The sequence below is a fragment of the Pholcus phalangioides genome, unplaced genomic scaffold (assembly GCF_987345545.1).
Source record: "Pholcus phalangioides strain wild (caught in Gottingen) unplaced genomic scaffold, Ppha-v1.0 ptg000019l_1, whole genome shotgun sequence".
In the NCBI taxonomy this organism is placed as follows: domain Eukaryota; kingdom Metazoa; phylum Arthropoda; class Arachnida; order Araneae; family Pholcidae; genus Pholcus; species Pholcus phalangioides.
In genome coordinates, this window is record NW_028301612.1 from 8,380,692 (window position 1) to 8,404,278 (window position 23,587).

Consider the following 23,587-nt stretch of genomic DNA (forward strand, 5'->3'; position numbering starts at 1 on the left):
ATATATATGCAGGGTGATTATAAAAAAACTATCCCGACGTATGGGCCCCCTAACTATCATACCATTCACAGAAACTGAATGAAATTTTGGCATAAGGTATTTTCAGGTATGCGCTCAAGAATGATATGGAAAACAACAGTGTCACTCTAACAGTTACGGTTACAGTGCGAAAATTTCGAAAATATCAAATGGCAACACCAAGTTTTTTGTATTGGAATGCGATCTCCATACTGAAAAACCCTAAATAGGTTTGCAACTGTAGCATGAAAATCACCGGCGGTAGATAGGCTAAAATAGAGGATAACCAATAAGGACAGAGAAGCAGCATAAAATAAAGCATTTTATTGTGTTTCACAAATTTTCCACATGACCTTGTGGAGGACTAATCAGGCTGGGATCTCAGCCGAACAAACGGTGTGACGAATGAAACGAACATTAATGCTCTGGTGCACGGCAAAGTCCTTTTTCCTTGCCTAGTTCCGGGGATTTTCGTGCTACAGGTGCCATTCCAACGCTATTTAGTGTTTTTCAGTATGGAGATCGCATTCCAATACAAAAAACTTGGTGTTGCCATTTGATATTTTCGAAATTTTCTCACTGTAACCGTAACTGTTAGAGTGACACTGTTGTTTTCCATATCATTCTTGAGCGCATACATCAAAATACCTTATGCCAAAATTTCATTCAGTTTCTGTGAATGGTATGATAGTTAGGGGCCCATATGTCGGGATAGTTTTTTTATAATCCCCCCATATATGTATATATCTATTCTATAATATAAAATCACAAACAAACTCGAAAAGGGCCTGTTGCTAAGCAACCGAGTGACGGAAGTGGGTGAAATTTTTGAGTGACGGAAATCTGTTACGGAAGTCGGTTTCGATTCATATATCGATATTCACATTCATATATCGTACATTCATATTCATATATTCATATATCGATATTGGGTCGATATTCACATATCGGGACCCATTTGACCCATCGGGACCATGTTATGTGCATGTACCAAGAGGCTCCTACATCCTACAGCAGAGCCCTTAGGCTGGAATTTAGATTTCGAGCCCCCAAACCAGCTATTCAGGGGCCCCTCTGAGATTAATTTATAGTGTGAAAAATCAAAAAGTGATAAGAATCGTTGTGTCCCCTGTCAGCCCTTCCTTTGTGGGGGGTGGGGGGAGGTCCATGCCGAGAGGTATGTATATGTATAATATACACACACAACAGCAGTGCTCCCAACACAGGGTCGGGGTACCCGGGGAAGATTTCACGTATAAGTAAAAAGTTTTCATTTCCAGGGGCCCTTGATGGATCTCATTGTTTTCTTGCTGCTTTAACGTTGAAAAATTTCGATAGCGGAAGCAAAAGATATATCCAGTCTGGGGCCCCACCAAAAGTATGCGAATTGGTGTCCCGGGTAATTGGTTGGGGGGTCCTGGATTTTATTCGTTGGTAAAACGAATACAAATGAAAATTTTTCATGGCACTCGCTACGGGGGATGACCGACAAGCTTCCAAGTCGGGGGCCCCATGTTTACAGGTTTCATTTTGGGTGCCCTGGACGAATCTCATTCTTTTCTGTTGTAGAATTCGCAACAGCGGAAGCCCGAGATAAAGCCAGTCTGGGGCCCCACCAAAAGTATGCGAATTGGTGTCCCGGGTAATTGGTTGGGGGCCCTGGATTTTATTCGTTGGTAAAACGAATACAAATGGAAATTTTTCATGGCACTCGCTACGGGGGATGACCAACAAGCTTCCAAGTCGAGGGCCCCATGTTTACAGGTTTCATTTTGGGGGCCCTGGATTTTATTCGTTGGTAAAACGAATACAAATGGAAATTTTTCATGGCACTCGCTCCGGGGGATGACCGACAAGCTTCCAAGTCGGGGGCCCCATGTTTACAGGTTTCATTTTGGGTGCCCTGGATTTTATTTGTTGGTAAAACGAATACAAATGAAAAAATTTTTCATAGCACTCGCACCGGGGGATGACCGACAAGCTTCCAAGTCGGGGGCCCTATGTTTACAGGTTTCATTTTGGGGGCCCTGGATGAATCTCATTCTTTTCTGTTGTAGAATTTGCCACAGCCGAAACCCGAGATATAGCCAGTCTGGGGACCCACTAAAAATCTGCGTATTGTGTCCCCGCTACAGGATGTGGGGCCCTGGATTTTATTCGTTGTAAAATTGATAAAAATGAAAAATTCTCACAGGGGGGTGTCCGACAAGCTTGCAGGTCAGGGCTTCATGGAAATGTTGGCAGGTTGTAATTCGGTGCCCCTGAATGTATCTCATTGATTTTTGTGGTTTAACATTGTAAAATTTCCAACACATCGGTAGCCCAAGATATATCCAGTGTGGGGCCCCCACTGAAATTCAGCGAATTGAATCTGGGGACCCCCATGGGGAAGTTTTCTGGGGATACTTGATGAATCTCATTTGTTTTTTGTTGCTTTATTATTATTTTTATTAAAATTCGCTTCTTCAGTAGGCTGGTGCTTTCACACGTCCCTTTCCCCTTTTCCATAGCACGCTGATGAAGTGGGACGAAATAAACAAGATATGTCCGGGAGAGAAATGGGGGGGGGGGGGTTGGCCGCCAAAGGCGGCAGGGGGGCAGAGCCCCCCTAGTATGTATATATATTTCCATTTCTTTTACCGCAAATGCGGGGCCCAGTGAACCCCACCCCAAGGATGATCTCACCAAAACACACAATTAAACGCATTTTGGTGCATCAAATCATTTGGAAAATTTTTGTTTAGTGAATAATTCGTTGAAAAATAACCGTGAACTTGTCACAGCCTTTTGATAAGGGGAAAATGAAAATGTCACTAACACTTTTTAACCATTCATTTATTAGAATTTTTTCCCCACATCTTTTACACCTGTATAAAATTTTACATATCAGCAATACTTAATTTTTAAAAAATATTACAGATATGTAAAACTTCGTACTGGCATAGGATAGCATATGTAATCAAAGATGTGGGGAAAAAAAATCTAATAAATTAATGGTTAAAGTATTTTTAATGACATTTTAACTCTTCCCCACAGAATGCCTCCAAATCGTTTATTACAGCAGTATGTGTTCCACATGACCACCACAGGGAATAAAACATCGCAGGCGAGTCGCAAATCCAGCAACGGCAGAGTGCAGCAGTTCCACAAACACGGTTTACAACGGTGAACTGGTTGTGAATTAGGAGCGCGAGTTCTTATATTACCGTCTCATTTGCATATTTCCACCAAAGTCGCTCATACCAGCGCCACCTATCGGCTGTTTTTTTAGTTTTTTTTTCTCGTCTTAAAAAATTCGTGACCTAGCGCTGCCAACCCTTGCAAACGGTTTTTTGTTTCGGCTATTTTTCTGGTTTTTATAGTTTCTACGGTTTTTTGCCCACCCTGTATATATAAAGAGCAAAATGTTCAGAATCTTAAAATTGACTTTTGTCAAAACCCACCAATACCGCCATAGGCAACTGTAATGTGCAGTGCAGCGAAAAAACATTGTTAAAATTTTCATATATAAAAAAATTATGTGAACTGGAAATTGAAATCATTATTTCAATTGGACTTCCTCTTCACCCCAATAACTATAACTGTTCACTTCAAATCTGACCAGCACAGCTAAGCCTTGCACATGGTATGTACTTGCGCCTTCTGCATCGATTTTTATATTTTGATCGCAACTTCATAGGCGGAGACAGACTTGGAAGTCTGGGGGCAAGATGATGTCGATTCATCAATACATATATGCATTAGAGCAGTCGACTTCACCTTTGATGCTGGTCCCCCTCCCCTTCCCCACCGTATCTTAGTCCATGCGCAACTTTTTTTTTTTGTCAAGTCGAAAATAAAAGCAAAAATTCATTTTTTTTTTACAATTTTCTTTTTCTATAATTTCAATGGTACTACGGATCGAGCATCTATTTTAGGCTTTGGAGGCCAGGGGATGGTCTTTTCGTTCTGTGTAAAACGTTCTGTGTTAAGACAATGTCAGAGTGTCCCCACCAAATGAGAGCCCTAAACATTGGCCACGTCTTTTTCATTTTTGAATTTTTCGATTTTTTTCATTCTAAAAAAGAAAAAAAATTGAAATTTTAAAAGTTTATGTATAAATTCAATTTCGAGTTGTTAACACAATTTTTTGGTTTTAAGTTTTTCATAAACAATGATACTTTAACAATATAAATAATAGATATATATATTCATATTGCTTCCTTAAAGAGAGACACAAACATTGATAATCATAAATTAATTTTGAATGTTGAAAGGTTTCGATTCTAAAATGCAAGAGACGCATTTGAACAATAACATTTTATTTCCATGAAATTAAAAAGACAAAATTGATTGATCACGTGCATAATACTGAGTAATAATTTCATGAAAGCGTCAATTCTTCGATTTGTTTTCCTTCGAAAGCTTCATTATAATCTGCCACGAAAAATGAAAATGACAAATATGTGAGCACCCTGTACACATAATACATATATACTGAAGTTACGTTACATTTCTACAAATATCTGGAAACAGAAATTGATTTGAAAAAATAAATTGATAAATTATTAAAAAAAATTGATTTCCATTGATTGTTTGTATTGTGACTGCAAGTAGTGAAGTCAGAGCTCTTTGGCCTATTTTTTTCACACATTTGTATGCCAAATTAATAAAATTGCTCAGGAACAGTACCGTATTAACAGCAACATGGGCCCCCGGGCCAAGTGTTTTTACTTAGGCCCTACCTGGCAAAGTTTCGAAAAATTACACTAAAAAAAACGACTTCTAATTTTTCTAAGGCCCCTATTCTCTTTAGGTGCCCGGTGGGCCCATGCGTTAAGACGGCATTGCTCAGGAATGGACTTTTGTTTTCCCCATCTCATTTCCAAAATTTTGTTATTTTCCTTTGAATTGAGAAAGCTGCTGCTGCTGCCATCTATACGATTCGGAAAGAAACGTTTAAGTATTTATGTTTCTCTTTCGTTATTTATATGGCTAATAATTAATAAGTTTCCTGAATACATTATTCAAATGCAATGTTGTGGGCAGAAATCAAGGGTTATGATTTCTGTCTATGGGTCGCAACCCGAGGGCCTTCCGACGAGGATCGTGCGAACCTACTCACAACCAAGGCGTTTTCAGCTATAGGTCACGACCCAACCTTGATTCACAGCGGCTTGAGAGATGTGCCGCTAAATCCACGTACAGACCGGGACTCTTGAGCTGTAGGCCCCAACCCAAAATTGATACGCAGGGGATTCCGGGACGGGTCTCACAAATTTATTTACAGCCGGGGATTCTTGAGCCTCAGGTCACGAGACCCAACTTTGATTCGCATGGGCTTCCAAGACGGGTCGTACAAATCGAATTATAGCCAGGGACACTTTCGAACTTTTTCTTAATTTCTTCTTTCACACCGAGCACAACTCCGCTCTATCGCCATGGGCAATTTAGTATTGAGGGATTTCTGCCGGAAGGGTGAGTGTGCGTACCTAACAGTCTGTGTGTTCGCTTATAGAGTTGCCTCATTTTTCCTGTGCTGCCATCTATATTTCCAAAAGTGAAGTGTAATGATTGAATATTTGTACAATTGTAGGCCAGTTATTCTCTGTGGCGAAACTTTTTAATGGAGAGATGTCTCGCATTCGTTGCCTCAAAGTTGGGAACCACAGAAAATCAACTTCAGGCAACCACCAGTGTGGGGACAGAGGGGTGGGATTTTGAGATATTGTGGGCATGGCTCAAATTGGATTCGCCGAGGCTTTGACTCTCAAAATACACACTTAAAAAAACCGAAATATGCATTAAAAACCCCAAAAACTTGAAAATTCCTAAATGTGTACCAAACATGACTGAATTTGCATGGTGTATGATGTTTATATATATTAAAATATGTTTTTAAAATGCATATTTTCTATTTCCTTCTGCATTCATTCCAAAAAAATACGGTATGAAAATATGATAATATTTATTTGAAAAATTGTAAAATACGATTGATCTTAAATGACCCTTCAAATATGTGCACCTATTCTGAAAATTCCTTGATTTTATGCATTTATATGCATTAATGCTAAAATAATCCAAAATATACGCAAATGCATATGCACATATGCAATTGCATATAATCCGGGCTCTAGTTATTAGAAAAATCAGTAGCCAAAAATACATCGGGGGAACAGTATTCAGATTCCAGATATCTTTCAATAACGAATTTCGAGGGTCTCACCAGCACCTCCTAGAGATAGAAGGCCGCCGCAGTCTGCTTGTGACCTCAGTAAGTAGTCCATTTCCCCACAGAATATTCAGGGAAAAAAATTTCCCTGCTCGTGCCAGTATATCGTTGTGAGGGAAAAGAAATGATCGGGCTCAGAATTGGCGATTTCTATGCTCCGCATGCAGTCACTATGCGGTATTTGTAAGCCAACCAGGAAGATTCTACGCCGAAATAAGAAGAAACGAAACAGGATGCCGTGTTTCAAAATGTGGCAAACTTGCTAGGTAGTCTGAATGACGTTTATGGCAAACACTGCAGAACCCTTCTATCTCTAGGAGGTGCTGGTGGCACGCGCCCTCGAATTCATATGTGCTTAATCTCACGGGATATGTGACTACGATTGGTGTAATAAGACGAATATTTCGGGATAAATTAATAGTAGAATGTCGTAAATGTGTTTCTTACCGATCGTAACCTTGCGACTTCTTTGCTTTCTGCCATTCGTGATGCCGAATTGGTGATCTGTTTGACCCTTGAAGCATACCTGAAGAAGATAAAGAATACTGATGAGCAGAAAGAAAAGGCGATAGTCATCGCGAAACAACACGTCAGGGTTTTCAATACGTGGTCCAGGGACACATGGGCTTTTCGAACGGGAGGGTGGATCACCGAGTAAGTATAGTGAATGGGCAAAAGTGAATAAATAAAAAAGTAGGTAGATATTTAGGAATGAATTTGTTATGGGCATCTCTTTCTCATTCACCTCGTTGGACATTTTGCCTGTTGTGGCGTTGTATTTGTATTTGCAATAGAATAAATGATTTGTTGATTGACAGAAGATAAATCAGAAAGGCGATTTGCGGACCCGTGAAAATTAGAAATATTTTGCGGACAGCAAAAAATAAATTTCATATCGGCTGACGGCGAAAGCAAATTTGAAGACGGTTTTTTTTTTTCAAATCTGAAATTATGTAGCGGATATACAGGGTGTCCTGTAAGTGCTAATGAGGCCTCTCATGAGGCCATTAGTCGTAGAGGTATGGTTCCAGTTTAAAAAGCTCAAAATGTGTTCAACAACCATGCTGTGCCAGTCACAACGTAGTGTATAGTGAAATAAAAAAAAAAACCTCAATTTTTATACGGTCCCCTTTGTCATCTAAATCCCAATTCAGAAAGTTGTTGCCATGTATTTCCTGAGCCCAACAACAAAATTCTTATGTTTCTAAGTGTAATATTCAATGAGATATTCGAATTCAAAAATCGGAAAAATGCGGGAACAACAAATAGGGAAAGGAAGCTTTGTCCGTTACTTTTTGTCGTTCTTTCCAAACTTTTCTCTGGTTTTGAATTCGAATATCTCAGCAAATATTGCACTAGGAAAAAAAAATTGGCCTCAGGAGAGACAGGGCTGCAACTTTATAATTAGAAATTATAGGACGGGGGACCGTATAAAAATTTATATTTTTTTACTTTGTGATACGCTGTTTTTACTCTCTCAAAACAGATACAAGGTGATTTCGAGCATTTTTTCTTAAATTGGAGCCATATCTCTACGAGTAACGGTTCATGAGATAAAGGCCGCATTACCACTTACAGGACACCCTGTATATCCGCTAAGTATACACCGCACCCTATATACATTCGGGATGATACTTTGCGAGCCTTGGCTTGAGGAACACGGTTTTTACACAAACTAAATGCATATTCGTGGCTTTTAATTTCTTGAGGTCACGCAACATTTCATCTTTTATCACACTTATCTTTAGCAAATTTGCATCAATGTTTCACTAATGTCCTTACTGCATACAGCAGTCGTAGAATGACTGTTCTCACATGTTCCATAGACTGTAGATTGAATTTCGATGGTTACTTTCAGTGTCTGAATGACTCGTGCAAATGTACGATTTCCCCCCCCCCCCATACTTTGATGCAAATTTACCTTTGATCTCAGTCTAGAACAACGGATAACAACCACCTAGATCATAGTTTCCCAACCTTTTTTGTCCCATCGCCCCCTTCTTCAGAAAATTTTTTCTCCAAACGCAATTTAACCCATAGGATACTACGTTAAACCCGTAGCTTCTACCGCCCCCCCCCCCCATCTGAAACATTCCATCACCCCCCGGGGAACGTTAACGCCCACATTGGGAATCACTAACCTAATCAACACGTCCTGCTGGAGCTTGAAAAGTAGGTTCAGTAAAATGCTACTTTTCTTTATGTTCAGACAGTGTAGATGAGTAATTGTAATTCCAAAAATTATTTATCGAAATTCCATTTCATACTTATAAAATTTCAGGAAAAAAAAAAGAACTCTGATACGAAAATAACAACAGACATATTCTGATGACGCTCACGTTAAAGAGTTGAGTGATTCTTCGACGTTTTGTTCAGATGATGAGATATTGACAAACATGAGAGTCTTGGCATTGCTTCCGAGAGAATCCTGCATGAGAAGTGTCAGCTTGTTATTCCTATATGGCACGTGCTGTTGCTCCGAGCTCAGGGCGGCTATCACGTCACCAAGAGCGGATAATGATTTGTTGATCGAATTGGCTTCCTGCAATCATAAACAGAATAAAAACGATGTAATCAAAAAACCTCTCTCCGTATAAGTTGTATTAGTATTATTATTAGTTGCATTACTAGATCTATGGATTCAACACTATTCGCTACTACGCAATAGAAAATTTTTCTAAACCATTTATCTTTGAGGTAGCTTTCAATTAGAAAAGAATGTTTCAAATTTTGTCAAATATATCAACCTAGAAAAGCGATATAAAAGAAAATAAAAATTCTTGGAAAGCCGCAAAATTTAGTTGTTTTTTTTTTCATTCCTGGTCCGATTTCTGGCAATTTGTTTTTACCCAACAGTGACAACATTTTGTAAAAATCTTTCTAACACATTCAAGCAAGGTGGTCAGTGAGGTCGGGGGTGCTCGAGCAGCCCACATTATTCTGAGTCTGAGCACCCTGAGAATTCAGTCAGAAATAAAAATCTGTCATGTAAAGATTAAGCCAAGCATCAACAGGTGCATAACACTTCCAACGCCTCTAAAAGGGGGAACCAGGGGTCGTTGGAGTTTTCAGAGAATTTTATGAACTTGTAAGAAAATAAGTCAACAGTTTTCTCATCCATCTCATTTACCCTTAGTATAATTCTATTTAGTGGTCTGCCAATAGAATAACTTTCATTTTATTGCTAAGAAAGAGCCTGTGTCTATCTTATTGACACAATTGATCCGTGGACCACAAACATTCAAGACCTATTGTATAGTAAAGGGGAAGAATTCGTTTAACATTAAATTTCAGTTTTATGTACGTTCCTCATCAGAAAACGTACCATTTCGTTAAAGGGGTTAAATCATCAAACTGGGTTTTAGCTTTCCAAGTTTCCTTAAGGAGAAAATTAAGAAAATACGTCGTTAAAAACACAAAATATGTGTGTGTGTGTGTGTGCATTGACTATATCAATTCATGTAATGAACATGTAACAATGCCTACATGATCAACACCTTCAGAGCAGAAAGTCTCCTCGCGAAGCTCGTAACGTCACTGAAGTCGTCTATTTCACCTATAGTCATTGGATATCGTTACCTTTTTGTGCTAAACACAAAAAGGTAACGATTTCGGTTATAGGTGAAATAACGATTTCAGTGACGTCAAAGCTTCGCGCGGAGGCTTTCTGCTATAGAAGTCGTTGACATGATGCACTAAAGAAAAGTAAAATGTGCAGAGAGATAAATTGAGATACCTTCAACTGCTGTGCTACAGCCGCTGTCTTTCCAACTCTTTCACTTCCAGCCAAGTCAATTATGCTAAGCTATATCGAAATATAAAGAATCCAGCACTAAATTAAATATCAATTATTTACATCAAATACAAAATAGCAGTACGAAAGCAAAAACAGTTTATGCACGGTGCGAAATACATATTAATCGATACATTCGAAATTGTATGGAAAGCCATCAATCACATTTTCGTCCATCAATTTTCCTAATATTCTACAAAATGACATCATTAATTACACGGTAGATGAAATTTCAAATTAATTACGTTCTGAGAATGAATCAATAATAACTTATTTTTTTCATAATAAACAGGGCTTCTTCATAATGGAATGGAAAATTCTAAAACATGAAATAAATCTCGATTTTTTTTAAATATCCCTACTTAATTAATTAATTATGCTTTCACTTTCCTCATTATTTTCGGCAAACAAAAGGCCACTATTGGTTGCTCTATTTACTACTTCTCCTGAAGGTGATTCGTTCACTGAACCGGTTCAATGACTTTAAGAAAGGAAAAAAAGCAAGAAAGAAACCTTTCTTAGAGTTCTTTCGAAGAGTTAATTGCTTCATCTTAAGATCGAGTAGTAGCACCTTCCTCTTGATGCATGAAGCGACAAAACAATACTTTTTTTTCCATCCCATCTTGATACAGCAGGTCATGCCGCTGTACAAGTAATTATGAATGCAGTACAGCCGTTCACCCATGACACGTCACGAAAGAACTTTTTTCAAACACACCACAGATACCTTTTTCTATATAATATTACGAATATATTCTATTGAAAAGGGTGATACAGAGAAGAAATTCCAAGGTGATATTTTTGTGATCTGTTGCATATCGTTGATTGATCGATGATTTACTGTGCAAAATAAAATAAAATGACCTGCAGATTACGCTATGCCGAGTTTTTCTCAAAATACAGGGTGCCCGGGATAAAGGCATCCGAAAGTAATGGCTTTTTCTGAGGAAACTACTCATTAATTCCAAGAAAATGCTGCAACGTCCATGGGTAATAGCTCCAAGTTTTCTACTAAAGTCTCACATGCGCACCTTGAGATTCTTTTTTCGCAGCAATTCTTAATTTTTTTTTTCCAGCATGGAGATGGAGTTGTCGGCTGAAAAGTTGGTTTTCTGTAATCTTCTGACTTCAAGTTGAAAATGTGTGACGATCTCCTATGAAATAAAAGTCTATCCACAGAAAGCACAATCAGGAATTCAACATTTGAAACTCACGCTTAGTAGACAGAATAAGCTACTGAGTTTTTGTTTCCGAATTCGGTAGGTAAATGGCAGTACTTGGTAAAGCCGTTGTGGAGTCATGAGGACATTGTGCTGGACGTTCATTATGAGAGCTCCGATTCTAACCCCCCCCCCCCCCCCGTTGGCATCACGGAGGTGGGTCAGCTGGAGTTGGTTTACTGCGAATGTTCTACTAAGAGGAGTGAATGAGAGTCGGTCTCCCATGTGAGGAAGTCTCTTCATGAACCTGTAATATGATACTTACAGAATATGAAAATTCAGATATATTTGTCATTTTCACTTCAAAATAAGGAAGACATTATGGCAGTACCCGTGTGACACGAATGTCCTTGCCGAATTCGAGGCGATCACCGATAGATGGGGGCCTCAAAATGCTCTCGCCGAAAGTCTTCCAAGACTAGGACAGAAGTATAACATGACTTCATCTACAAATAAAGATTTCCGCCCCAACTCAATCGGCAGTAAATAGCTGTATCACGATATGACTGGAGTTGGTGTACGGTAAATTAGTACTGTCGTAGTATATAATACGAAACAATCGTAACTTTGCCAACGTAAATACGTTAAGGCCACGGATACATAACATGCTTCTGCATATACTAATTTGTTAGAAATCCCGCAGATTCCGCGGGATGTCCGAGTTGCATGTACGGTTGAGTAGTAGGAACACATGAAGCGCAACACATACACGGACATTACGACATGCACCGATTCGTAAGAAGTTTCTCAGAGGAATGTGCATCTGCAGTTTATATATTTGTTTTAGCATGTACACACTACAACATAAAGTTCAGTGCGTGCTTAGGCTAGCTGAATTCAACTCCATGTACGAGCTAAGTGGAATATGAAGCTTCCCACATCTGTATCAACAGCGTATCTCTGGCGCATAATAACACCACAAATGCTACTAAGCACTAGGAAAGAGATTGTGTACCGTTTAGACAACTGCAGAGCTACTCGGTGGGTGCAAACATTGAAATTCATCAACCTGCAAATAGATTTTGAAAGTTGCTCTCTCCAATGTAACTTGAATTGAAAAAAATATATTGCTCTCACTAAAATCCATTAATTTTGGATACCTTCAGTACAGGCACCCCGTGTTTGAAAAAGGAGCGTCCAATAATGCTGGTAGCTAAATAGACGTTCACAAATTGCAATCAATCGCGATTTACTTAATTGATATATGCTATGTGTAGAATGAAATTTATCAAATTAAAATATTCAAGTAAAAATACACAGCGCGTCGCGTGAATATGACTGAACAACTTCGAAAAAACAACAATGAAATTAAAACGTAATTGAAAGAAATGCGTTTTTGATGTAATCGAGTGAATCGGAAAAGTCCCGAATTTCTGAATCAGTTTTAGAACATACTTTACGGATAAATGACGCAGTAGATAATCACTCCTAACTGTAGAGGTGGTAAGCACTATCAACAAGTGAACGTAAAAAAAGAAAAATTATCTTACCGCAGAATACGTAAAGTATTCTTTTGACCTGGAAACGATATTCATCTCGATTATCTGGCTCTCGGCCTGAAAAAGTTATGCAACTCTTATGAACAAGGGCGTACGATGGATCGGCCTTGGAAGTACATATAGGGGCAAACCAATTTTTTGTTGAAATATGGACGACGAGGAGTCCGCTCCTTTTTCTAGTCGCCTTATGTGGGGTCATTCAGGTGAAGACAACTCCACAGATATCCACAAATTTGTTTGTGATCACGGAATGTGGTTGCTGCAGACAGTGTCTATACTGAAAACACTGAAATATTTTGATTCTGCGATGCCATCGTTTTGTAAGAATGTAAAAACCTATTCAGAAATTTAAAATTTACCAGCTGAGGCCGATAAATCAGCACCAAATAGTTCCTTGCTAATATTTTTCTATAAAATATTTTTATTAGCTAGATATTATTTGAAAATGGAATTGAGCATTTGGTAAATCAAGTGCTCTCATAAATAATCTTCGATACAAAACTAATAAATCAATACAGTATCAATTACATACTTTCCCCCGGGAAACAGTTCCAGTTATTTTGTTTGTACTTTCGACGCGTATAGTTATTACGAGGTGAGATCTTGAGCTCTCCGTGTTCATTCCTGGAAATATCAGCAATAAAATGCGAAACATGAAAGGTAATGTATTCAAATACATGTATAAAACACAGAATATACCTTGAAAGAAAAACCACGGTCAAACTCGGTTACAACAAAATTGAAGATTCCGTGAACCTCTATTATTGGGGTCATTCAAGTATTACGTCAGCATCGAGGGGGGGGGCTTCGGATTTGCTGAATTTTGATGACAAGGAAGAAGGGGGTTCCTTACGTCATCAACCACCCCTTTTTGAAGATATGAAATATTCTACGCTGCTGACGGGGGGGGGGGTGTAAAGGGTCAGTGTTTTGCTGACAAGGGGGGGGTCAAAAATGGCTGAAAATCTGTTTACGTAATACTTGAATCGCCCCATTATAACCTAGGAAGACCTTTTATAACGATGAAATGTAATCGTACGCAATCAAATGTAATTTCATTATGGTTAGGGTAACCATTATTATTCGATCGAGAGGAAGCGGTAAATTGGGGTCATGAATACGAGACATTACCAATTCTCGTATCACTCGTTCTCGTCGAAAATATTACCAGCTGTCAGAGAAATCACCAAATACAGCTAACGAATAACATTTGGCGAGAAAAATTGTACTAGAGAATATGCAGTGATTTAAAATTTGTTCCACGAGGAAAACAAACTAACATGGCAAGTGATAATGATGATGATAATGATGGCAAGTGCAGTCATTAATTTTCGCGCAATTTATAAATCATGCAAAGTACCCTTATTTCTTATTCCTACAAAGATTGATAAAGCAAATTTCATTCAAAAAACCGGAAAAAAAAGGTTCATTTTTGTTGTGGAATAAAAATAGGAAAAGGCAAAACTATATGGTAAAATGCATTAGTTTCCCGTAAACGGATCACGTTGATTAAAAGCACGTCGGAACATCAAACCACTTGAAAATCATTTTTTTCATCGAAGTATCAAAAACGACGAAAAAGTGACGTTATAACCGAGTTCATAAGAAAGATTCATTGGCATTATTGTCTATAGGGTTCAAGCCAGACCACCAATTATTGACGTTATAACCAAGTCTGACTGTATTTGTAACAATTATTTTAATACCACTGGAGACGAAGGAAAAATTGGTAAAATAGTCAATTGCATAAAAAAAACTGAAAACGCAGATGGAGAATGGATTAAGATTCCTCCCATGAGTTTTAAAATTTATAAAAGGAAACACAACAATGTACATAATTGAATGTTGAAGTTCTTTGTTCACGTGTTTTATATTTTTCTGTATGAACTTACTTGTTGCTCCGACGTGACGATTCCGACAGGCTTCCTCAAAGATTTCTGACAGTTGCCGTTCATTTTTGACCTCTCTAGATTCTGAACCTTGAACAAACACTAGACCATAATTATCTCGCCTTATCTTTAGGTTGTCCTGAAAAATTTCAACGTATAATCACTATGTGGCTCATTTTATTATTATTACATTATAACCTCGTTATCCCTTCACCTTTTCTGAGAAATTTGGATCAAAGACCCACGGCATGCACAGGGTGATCTTGGGCTCCATGGGTCACTGGAGCCCCTACACGATTGTCACAATTAATGTTAATTGCAATTCAATGTTGAGTGCCTCATGAACAAAGACGTTTTTGGCTGTGACCTTGTGTTTGAATGGGCCTACACATACGTGTTTTCACTCGCTCGCCCTTTCAATTCACATAGCAAATTTCTAAAAGGTACAGGTCTCTCTTTTTCTTTCATATTAGGTCAAGGTCTTTGTTTTTTCATTCTTTTAAACCGAGCACAAGTTCGGTCCATTGCCACGAGCAATTTATTACCTAGTGAGCTGCGTCGGAAGTGTAAGAGCGTGTACCCAACAGTTGGAGTGCGTATTTAGTGTTCTGTGCGATTTCCCAGTGCTGCCATCTATATTTCAGAAGTAAAGTGAAGTGTAACGATTTAGTATTTGTACCGTTTGTTGTTGCTCTTGTTGGCTTGTTGCTCTCTGCGGCGGGACTTTTCAAAGGGGGAGATCGGCTCGCATTCGTGCCTCGAAGTTGAGAGCCACAGGATACTACAAGGTACAGGTCTGTAAGTGCATTTTTGCGTACAAATCGATAAATACACCTTTGAAACTGGCCTGGGCTGCTCGGGCAATCCTTTTGTTCTCTGGGACAATGGCAGTAGATGTACGGTTAGGTTATTGCGAAGCCATCCCACCAGCACCTCCTAGAGATAGGTGTCCGCACGTTGCTTGTGACGTCGGTAAGTAGTCCATTTTCCCTAAGAATATATTCAGGGAAAAAAATTCCCCGCTCGTGCCAGTATCATCATTGTGCGGAAAAGAAATGATCGGGCTCAGAATTGGCGATTTCTATGCCCTACATCCAATCACTATGCGGTATTTCTGAGCCAATCAGGAAGATTCAACGCGAAATAAGAAAAGACGAAATAGGATGCTGTGTTTCAAAATGTGGCAAACTTGCTAGGTAGTCTGAATGACGTTTACGGCAAACACCGCAGAGGCCTTCTATCTCTAGGAGGTGCTGACCCCACTCCCTCGTGGGTGCGAGAAGCAGTCATTGAAAAACACTGATTGAATCATTACACTTCACTCAGTTAAAAAAGAATTGATGACAGCATTACACATAACAATCATTAAAACAAACTCCACGTTAGGTTCACAACACGCAAACGCACATTCCGGCATGTATTAATTCGTTTGAAATTCCGTAGAGGAATGTGTACGAGGTGCATGTACGGTTGAATAGTAGTAGTCATTAGAAAGCCTCTTGGAATGGCGTTGACCTATCTGTTAGAAATTTTCCGGCGTATGTACTGTTCACCGTATCGGTCAGTAAGTGCATTTCTGAGGAAAAAAGATATCGGATCAATGGTGCACTCCGGATCGGAAAGGCCACCGAGTCAAATGTCTCATCTCCATTTCATTTCTGAATTTTCGTGTTTCCAGCCACCATGCTGGTGAACATGCTGGCCAGTCGAACGACGGCCCAATCCATACTCCATGGAATTTCTAACTGATAGGACGTCGCCAAAATGTAGCAACATTCCACAGAGGCCACCAACGGAAAGCTTTTACTCATCACAGTTCGCGATACGGGGCGACTACTTAACGGGGCTCGTACATGGAATGGAGAAGCTACCATACTGGAGTGCACTTCATGGGGCCTATGTTAGCATTGATTGAACGAATTGTCTCCATTTATTTTGTAATGCAAAAAATTTTTTTCGTGCAGCGGTGTCTGAGCCAAGAGGAGCTCTAGCATCCACTGAATTCTGCACCATGCGGAAGAGCCCCTTCAGAATTTATTCAGAAATTAGAGTCTGTAACGTCGATCACCTAAATGTACAAAACACTTCCGTGTTACGTCCTCGAAGAGGAGATCGGAGTAAGGCAACTGGGACTCATGATCCTCCATCTTAGCAAAACGAGTTTTTTTTGTTCGAAATAATGACTAGTCGTTAAAAAAATGGGGGCATAGGGAACAGCGATTGATTGCAGCGATAATACTGGCGTCACATTTTGCACAAAGATGGCGGATGAATCACCCTGAATTCCCAGCAGACATTTTGGGTAGGTTTGGTTCACTTACTGAGGATGACTAGCTGCCTCGGACTGTGAGGGTTTGAGACTGCGTAGGGTGCTATGTAATCAACGAAGGATCAGTTGAATCCTTGAGTATAGCGGCTGTGTATTACCAAGACGTGCTGTTGCATAACTCCAGCGATGATCTTCGAATTAGAAATTCCTAAATAATATAGGATGGATCGTCGTTTGGTAACCAGCTACCATACTGAACACCTAGGTACATTTGGAACGTAATTCATGTCACACTTCGTCAGTGTCTGGATGCCGACAGAGGCCACTTCCAACATCTACATTCGTATGTTCATCGGCAACCTTCATTTCTTCCATAGGAGACAGATTACCAGTAATTCTCGAACAAGAAATACTCCCACAGAAACGTTTACGAGATAACATATACCGTTTAGTAGTAGTGATAACGACTGGAACGACTAAATTTTTAATATTGAAATATGTATAGATTTCGGCGGGCTTCTCTGGGCTTGTTGTGAAAGCAGATGCCTTCCTTCACATGAATGAAAGAGAAATTTATAGCATTTAATAGCACAATAGAAACATTATTTACTTCAGTTGAATCTTTCAATAAATCAATCAGACGCTCATTGTACAGTTCATAAACAGATACAGTTATTCGGAAGTCAAGTTCACATCTAAAGGGAAAGAAATAGGCAAAAATATTTTATTCATCACTTATATAAATATCAATGCTTATACATCAATTTAAACATCGATCTTAGGCATTAAAACTTTTCCATTTGCCTGTAGAAATTACTAATATTCCTAGTTAAATATATAAATTTTTAAAAATTGAAAATTGTTTTTTTCTCATTTCTTGTTTTGTTTTTTAATAAATAACATTCACCTCAACTCACTGGTTCTCACGGACTAAATCGAAAATCTTCTGGAAAGCTCTCGGTCCTATTCCAGGTTGGGACTCATTTCCTACTAGAGTGTAGGTCTTTCCGGATCCCGTTTGGCCGTACGCAAATATACAAACATTGTAGCCGTCTACTGCAGACTGCACCAAGTTCTGTGAGAAAAGTTTTCAATGAATGATACTGCAGAACGGAAAACCAGCATTTTGGTAGTTATTTACATCAAGCACCAGTTCAAAAAGTAAAAATTCGTTACGTGAGAACTCTGTGACTTACTTGAACATCACTGAACACATCCTCTTGAGATCGATCCCCATCGAAGACACCATCAAATGTAAATTCGTATTGTGCTCTGTGGGTTCGTAACATAACCGTATATTCATCAGGTACTTCAAGGACAGGTGCATTCTAAGAGAAATACGTTGCAATGCTCAATTAACGAAGGCAGCAAACAATTTAATCGTGCAAAAGTCACATCACGTAAACTCATAGGTTAACATAATCTACCAATGAAACGAAATATCGAAAATTCCAATTACCCTGTGCATCATTGCCATTGGCTTTATCCGGCAAAAAACTCGAATTTTGCCTTTGAGATCTTCGGCAATGTTGAAATACTTCTTTCTCAATACCTACAAAGACATACATTGTGTTCAGAGGTAAATTATTTGTAAGCATGAAATTTTGGCTTAAATCTGGAAATAAGTAGGACATAATGTATACAGGGTTTTTTGTCTGAACTCGAATAAGCAATCTGATATGACATTTGCATGAACATTGCACCAATCCTAATAATAGTGCCACTCTGAATGACAAATAACTTTTGGATGTGTGTATGTGTCTACTACTAATGGTACTGATATATACTGGTTGCTCTACTGATTGTCTTTCACAGTGTAATGCTCAAACCACTGAAATTATTCTTAATGGTGGTATCACTTCGCAGGATAAAACTGATGTTGTAAAATGATTCATTGCGCTCTTACAAAGATTTGTTGAAATATAATGTGTGTGCACATGTTGATATAAAAGTGCTTCTGCGCACACTAATTAATGCTCCACTGCACTAGCGTTGGCGGTACCGATTAAATTCATAAATTACTTTTTATGAATTTTAACATAATATCGAATTAAATACTGATTAAATTCATTATGTTAAAATTCATAAAAATTGTTCTCACATTGAAATTATCACATTATGCAATTTACGATTAAGTGTCACATTTACAATTGTCAATTGACTCGGGAATTAGTGGCTATAACAGCCCCAAATGAGTGCCACTTCAAACTGTTTCTTGAACGAGAATACGTACGCTAATGACAGGTAAACTACTGCGAAAAGGGGTGACCACTCTATCATGGACGTTCTCCATGTATCTAATTTTCCGCTGAGGTTTCGAGATCCTTCCCTTTGTCATCTTGAGCTTTTCCCGAAAGCCTGCGAAGTCCCAAAACTTGGGCCCTGCCAATGCGATTGGAATAGATACAACAGAGCGGCATGACTCAATTGTAAATGTCGAGAACTTGCCCCCTGATGAGCGACATCTATTGTAACGGCCAGGTTTTTACTCTGGACAAGACCCTATGACCAAAACAAAACGCGGGAAAAGCTGTCGGTAATTTGAAGACGACCGCTGGCCGTTGAAGCAAAGAGACCGTTGATCTGTGACGATACGCAAAAACTTGTAGCTATTAGGTGACACACAACAAGCATTACACAGAAACAAACTTCACGTCAGGTTCATTACACATACACACACATTCCAACATGCACAAATTCGTTAGAAGTTCTGCAGAGGAATATGGACGAGGTGCATGTAGGGCTCAGTAGTAGTAGCTACCCTTCATCATAACTCTGCCGATTCCTATAGCAGTAGTGCGTTTTGCAATATAACTTTTAATAAAACAATAATGTGGGTGAATTCTTAGGTTCACCTAATGCCCAAAGGGCTTCAACTGGATTTTTTTTTAAGAAAAAGAAAAACAGGCACAGTCAGTGTGGTATATTCTCAAGGGCTATGTCTAAATGTATTGTAATTAATGTGAGAGCAAATGCGATTAATGTGAGAGCAAATGCGATTAATGTGAGAACAAATGCGATTAATGTGAAAGCAAATGCGATGATATATGGATAAATGTATTTACATTTCTTATTTACATCAACCAGGATCATAACAACTGTAGCTCAACTGAAAAGAAAGCCAAATAAGTCACCTAAAGCATACATTTTTTTTGTTAATAGAAAAGGAATCTTATCATGGCCAATGGTGAAATTCACCGTCATTGATAGTATGTATTTTTCTTTTTATGAGCACTGGCATGCAGAATCAATTCCACCTCAAGGGCTTCTGTACCATTACTTTCTGTTGTCATAATTTAAAATCGTTTATAGACCTGGCAACGCAAGTCCTTAGTTTTAACTAGAATCAAATTGACCAGAATTAAGTTAACCAACCAGAATCGAACGTTTCCGTTGCTGGCCAGCCTTTGCAGGGTGTCTGGCGACTTACAGATTACCAGGAGTGGTATGTGAAGGAAAAAGACAAGTTTGCGCATTTGTGTAAGGTGTGTATGTGTAGAGAATGAAAGAGACAGGAGAGTATTGTTTACAAATCTTTGCGAAATTAATGCTCATCGAGATAAAACACAACACAATCGAAGAACAAGGGGAAATGTCATAAGGGCATTGTAGATTTGTGTAGAGAACATACACACACACACAGACAGAAAATCAATTTTATATATATAGATTGGTTTTTTCTACGTAGCGCGTTAGTTAGTAACGAGTCACTAATATCAATCGAAGAATAATGAGAGTTTTATTTGATAGGTGGCAAGAGAGGGGTTACAGTTCATTGATGTTTCTCGCAATACATGTAATATAATACATACTGAACTGAATTCTTATTTTCAATATTTTCTACATTTTCGCTGACATAATTTTACTTTTACCCGTTTATTGATTATCGGCAAAAGTAAGCCTTCTCGGGCGCATAGGGGCACTCCACAATAATGGTATCGGGTGCTATAATTAATAGCATGGGCCACTTGGGCAAAAATGTCTCGCTTTTTTACGTGGAAATTCGAGCGATTGACAAAGGCCACATAAATTTTAGAACCCTCCGATTAGGGATTTTCCCAAGGCGCCCCTCCGGAGGCGGCTTTACGATTTTGCCGGCCACACAAATTTTGTCAACCTTCACCCAATCTACTCAAAATTCGTTGACTTCTCATTCCTCCTATTAGATCACTTAACCCCCCCCCCCCAAATCGTAAAAACGCCTCTGTGTCCAAGTTCCTCGCTTACCGGATCATTTTGTTTTTGGTTACTCACAAGTCACACGCATGTACTCTCTCCCAACTTAGGTGTTTCCGGCATAAAACTTCTTGCGGAATCCTTGATGACAATGAGGCTGTTCTATGGAACTCAAACAGATTTTCGAATACTTATCCAAAGAAAAAAAATTGCATCCCTACTGCCATCTCATAGCCCAAGGTAAAATGAAAGAGGTATCGGTATCCTCTTAATTTACATATTTATTGTGTCAAACCATTGCGTGTCATATCTTACCGTGGAAGCCGCTATGCAAATGAGGTTGCCGTGCTCGAGTGGGAATTGTACATTTAGATAGCCCTTGGCTTACACGTAAATTCTGCTATTCAAGAATCTTCACTCTCAAGAATATCACTGGTGGATAAACAATTTCCCAAAAAAAACATCTTTTTCACAACTTGAAATTTTCTGATGAGACGGAAAAATACATTCATGAGCTTCTGGTTTAAAAATTCAAAGAGAAAGACATGGGTTTGTAAGTCCCTCTTTGGCTTAACCCATTCTTAGGGGGGGGAGCTGCTCTTGCCAACCCTATAAATACTATTTCACCAAACGCAAACTCTGGCCATATCACTGCACCGAAATTTACTGCCATTAATGAGATGGGTTGGAAATGAGGGAACTGTCTATTGATGGCCGTCTCAAGTCGTTAGGGAAAATATCTTATCTATACCCTCCCTTGGGTTCGAACCCAAGACCGTGACAGCGACCTTCACGATGGTAGACGAACATCTTACCACTACGCCACTCGGGCTAACCCTGAAAAGCCTTGGATCTTAGTTCCTCTGGGACCAATGGCGGATCATAAAGAGGAACTAAGACCAGACGTAGCACAGGCTCTGTCCCATGAGGGATATATGCCCTTTACCCCCGAGAGGTTGGATCACGCTGATAAAGAGGAACTGGTCTTCAACAAGAAAAAAAAAAACCCTTAGAGGAGCGCAACCTATCAGCACAGGACTACGTACCATACCTTATGTAATCGCAGAAAAGCGGTTTCCCATCTCGACGAGAGCCGAAGATGTGAGGGGTCTTGGGTGCCCTCTCATCCTTAGGATAGGATAAACTTATTGTAAAAAATTTTAATTATACATGTCATGTCATCACAAGTCAGAAAATTCAAACATCATGTGTGCTTATGTAATTCTTGAATGGAGTTAGATCATTTGATCATTTTTGTCGCACCGCGGTCATTTTCTGCACACGAGGGCTAATTAGACCGGGACCTACAATTTATTGCCGATTCCGAACGGCAGGCTTGTTTCTTATACTCATCGAGAGGTTGGTACGCTAACTCCTCGATGGGGGCCCCCTGCGGTAGCAATGTTTTGCTGCGGTCAAGTCGCCGTTTTTGTTGTACCCCTGTGCCAGGAAAGTTTTCTGACAAGGACGAACCGGGTATCGAACTCGCGACACCTCTAAACATCCTTTGGTACTTTAGGCGAGTATCTTATCGACCGGGCTACCGCGCCCATGGAGTTAGATTTGACTCACGTGAAAGAAACCGCATGATTCTTTTTTTTTTTTTCACTGTTAAAACTAGAACTATTTTTTAGGCTGACGCATCTGGCAGCAATGGCTCAACCGAGAATCGAGGCTCACTTTGGAGTCCACCATCCAAAGACCCACTGGCCATATTTTAAGAACCTTTCTCATGGGAAGGCAAGAGCTCCGCCGTATAGACAAATGTCGCGAGGCAAGAGCCCTGAAAACTGCGCCGATTAGGCAACGGCTTGCGAGGCAGCTGAACTTTGAAGGCTGGGTCACGACTGACCAAATGTGGAGAAGCAGCTGTGTGTACTGTGTGTTTATTTGTAAACTTTGTATATAATCGCTTTTGCAGCCCCGCCCAGGGATTTCAGATTCCAGGGAATTCGGGGGACACCCCCCCCCCACTTGTGTCACTACTCCTAGTAGTAAATTGCCTATGGCGATAGACCGGAGTTTTACTCGGTTTGAATTAACGTCAGTACTATCTTTGAAGGCTATGTTTGTTCCCCCTATCCTGTTTCATTAACGACTTTGGAGACATCACTTGGAGAGACACAAGTTCTAAGATGTGTGAGGAGTCCGCTCTCGTTTATAGGCACCTTACGATTGTTTATAGCGAAAAAATGACGTCCCACTTTTCACTGAAGATGGCGCATAGATCACGTGTTATTTTTAAGATATAGTTAAAGCAGTCGTGTAAACCGGATTAGAAACTGAACGTCAAATGCAGTCCGCACCGCTTAAAAAGACCACATTGGGACTCAGGGGTTCTCGATAACAATTAGAGCATTTTTTGTCGCACCACGGTCATTTTCTGCACACGGGGGCTAATTTGACCGCTACCTATAATATATTACGATTCTGAACAGCAGAATTTCCAATACTCACCGAGAGGTTGGTGCGCTAACCCCTCGATATGGTACTCCGCTGCTGTAGCGATCTT

The 23,587-nt window shown here is 39.4% G+C and overlaps 1 protein-coding gene across 5 annotated transcripts in view; it reads right to left on the reverse strand.

Annotated features, from left to right (window-relative positions):
• Window positions 1-4,302: 4,302 nt before the first annotated feature.
• Window positions 4,303-23,587, reverse strand: part of LOC149071188 (uncharacterized) — an 83,095-nt gene continuing 63,810 nt past the window's right edge. For 4 of the 5 annotated variants that reach the window (XM_089248145.1, XM_089248146.1, XM_089248144.1 and 1 more), the window contains 10 exons: window positions 18,359-18,451; window positions 18,096-18,227; window positions 17,817-17,974; window positions 17,510-17,594; window positions 14,634-14,769; window positions 13,274-13,365; window positions 9,966-10,034; window positions 8,569-8,771; window positions 6,677-6,755; window positions 4,303-4,434 (listed from right to left, as the gene is read on the reverse strand). In XM_089248145.1, the coding sequence (XP_089104271.1) occupies window positions 4,393-4,434; window positions 6,677-6,755; window positions 8,569-8,771; window positions 9,966-10,034; window positions 13,274-13,365; window positions 14,634-14,769; window positions 17,510-17,594; window positions 17,817-17,974; window positions 18,096-18,227; window positions 18,359-18,451 (1,089 nt within the window). In that variant the 3' untranslated portion in view covers window positions 4,303-4,392. Of the gene's footprint in view, window positions 4,435-6,676; window positions 6,756-8,568; window positions 8,772-9,965; window positions 10,035-13,273; window positions 13,366-14,633; window positions 14,770-17,509; window positions 17,595-17,806; window positions 17,975-18,095; window positions 18,228-18,358; window positions 18,452-23,587 lie in introns of those variants that run through there. The other variant, XM_089248147.1, reaches the window with a different exon arrangement.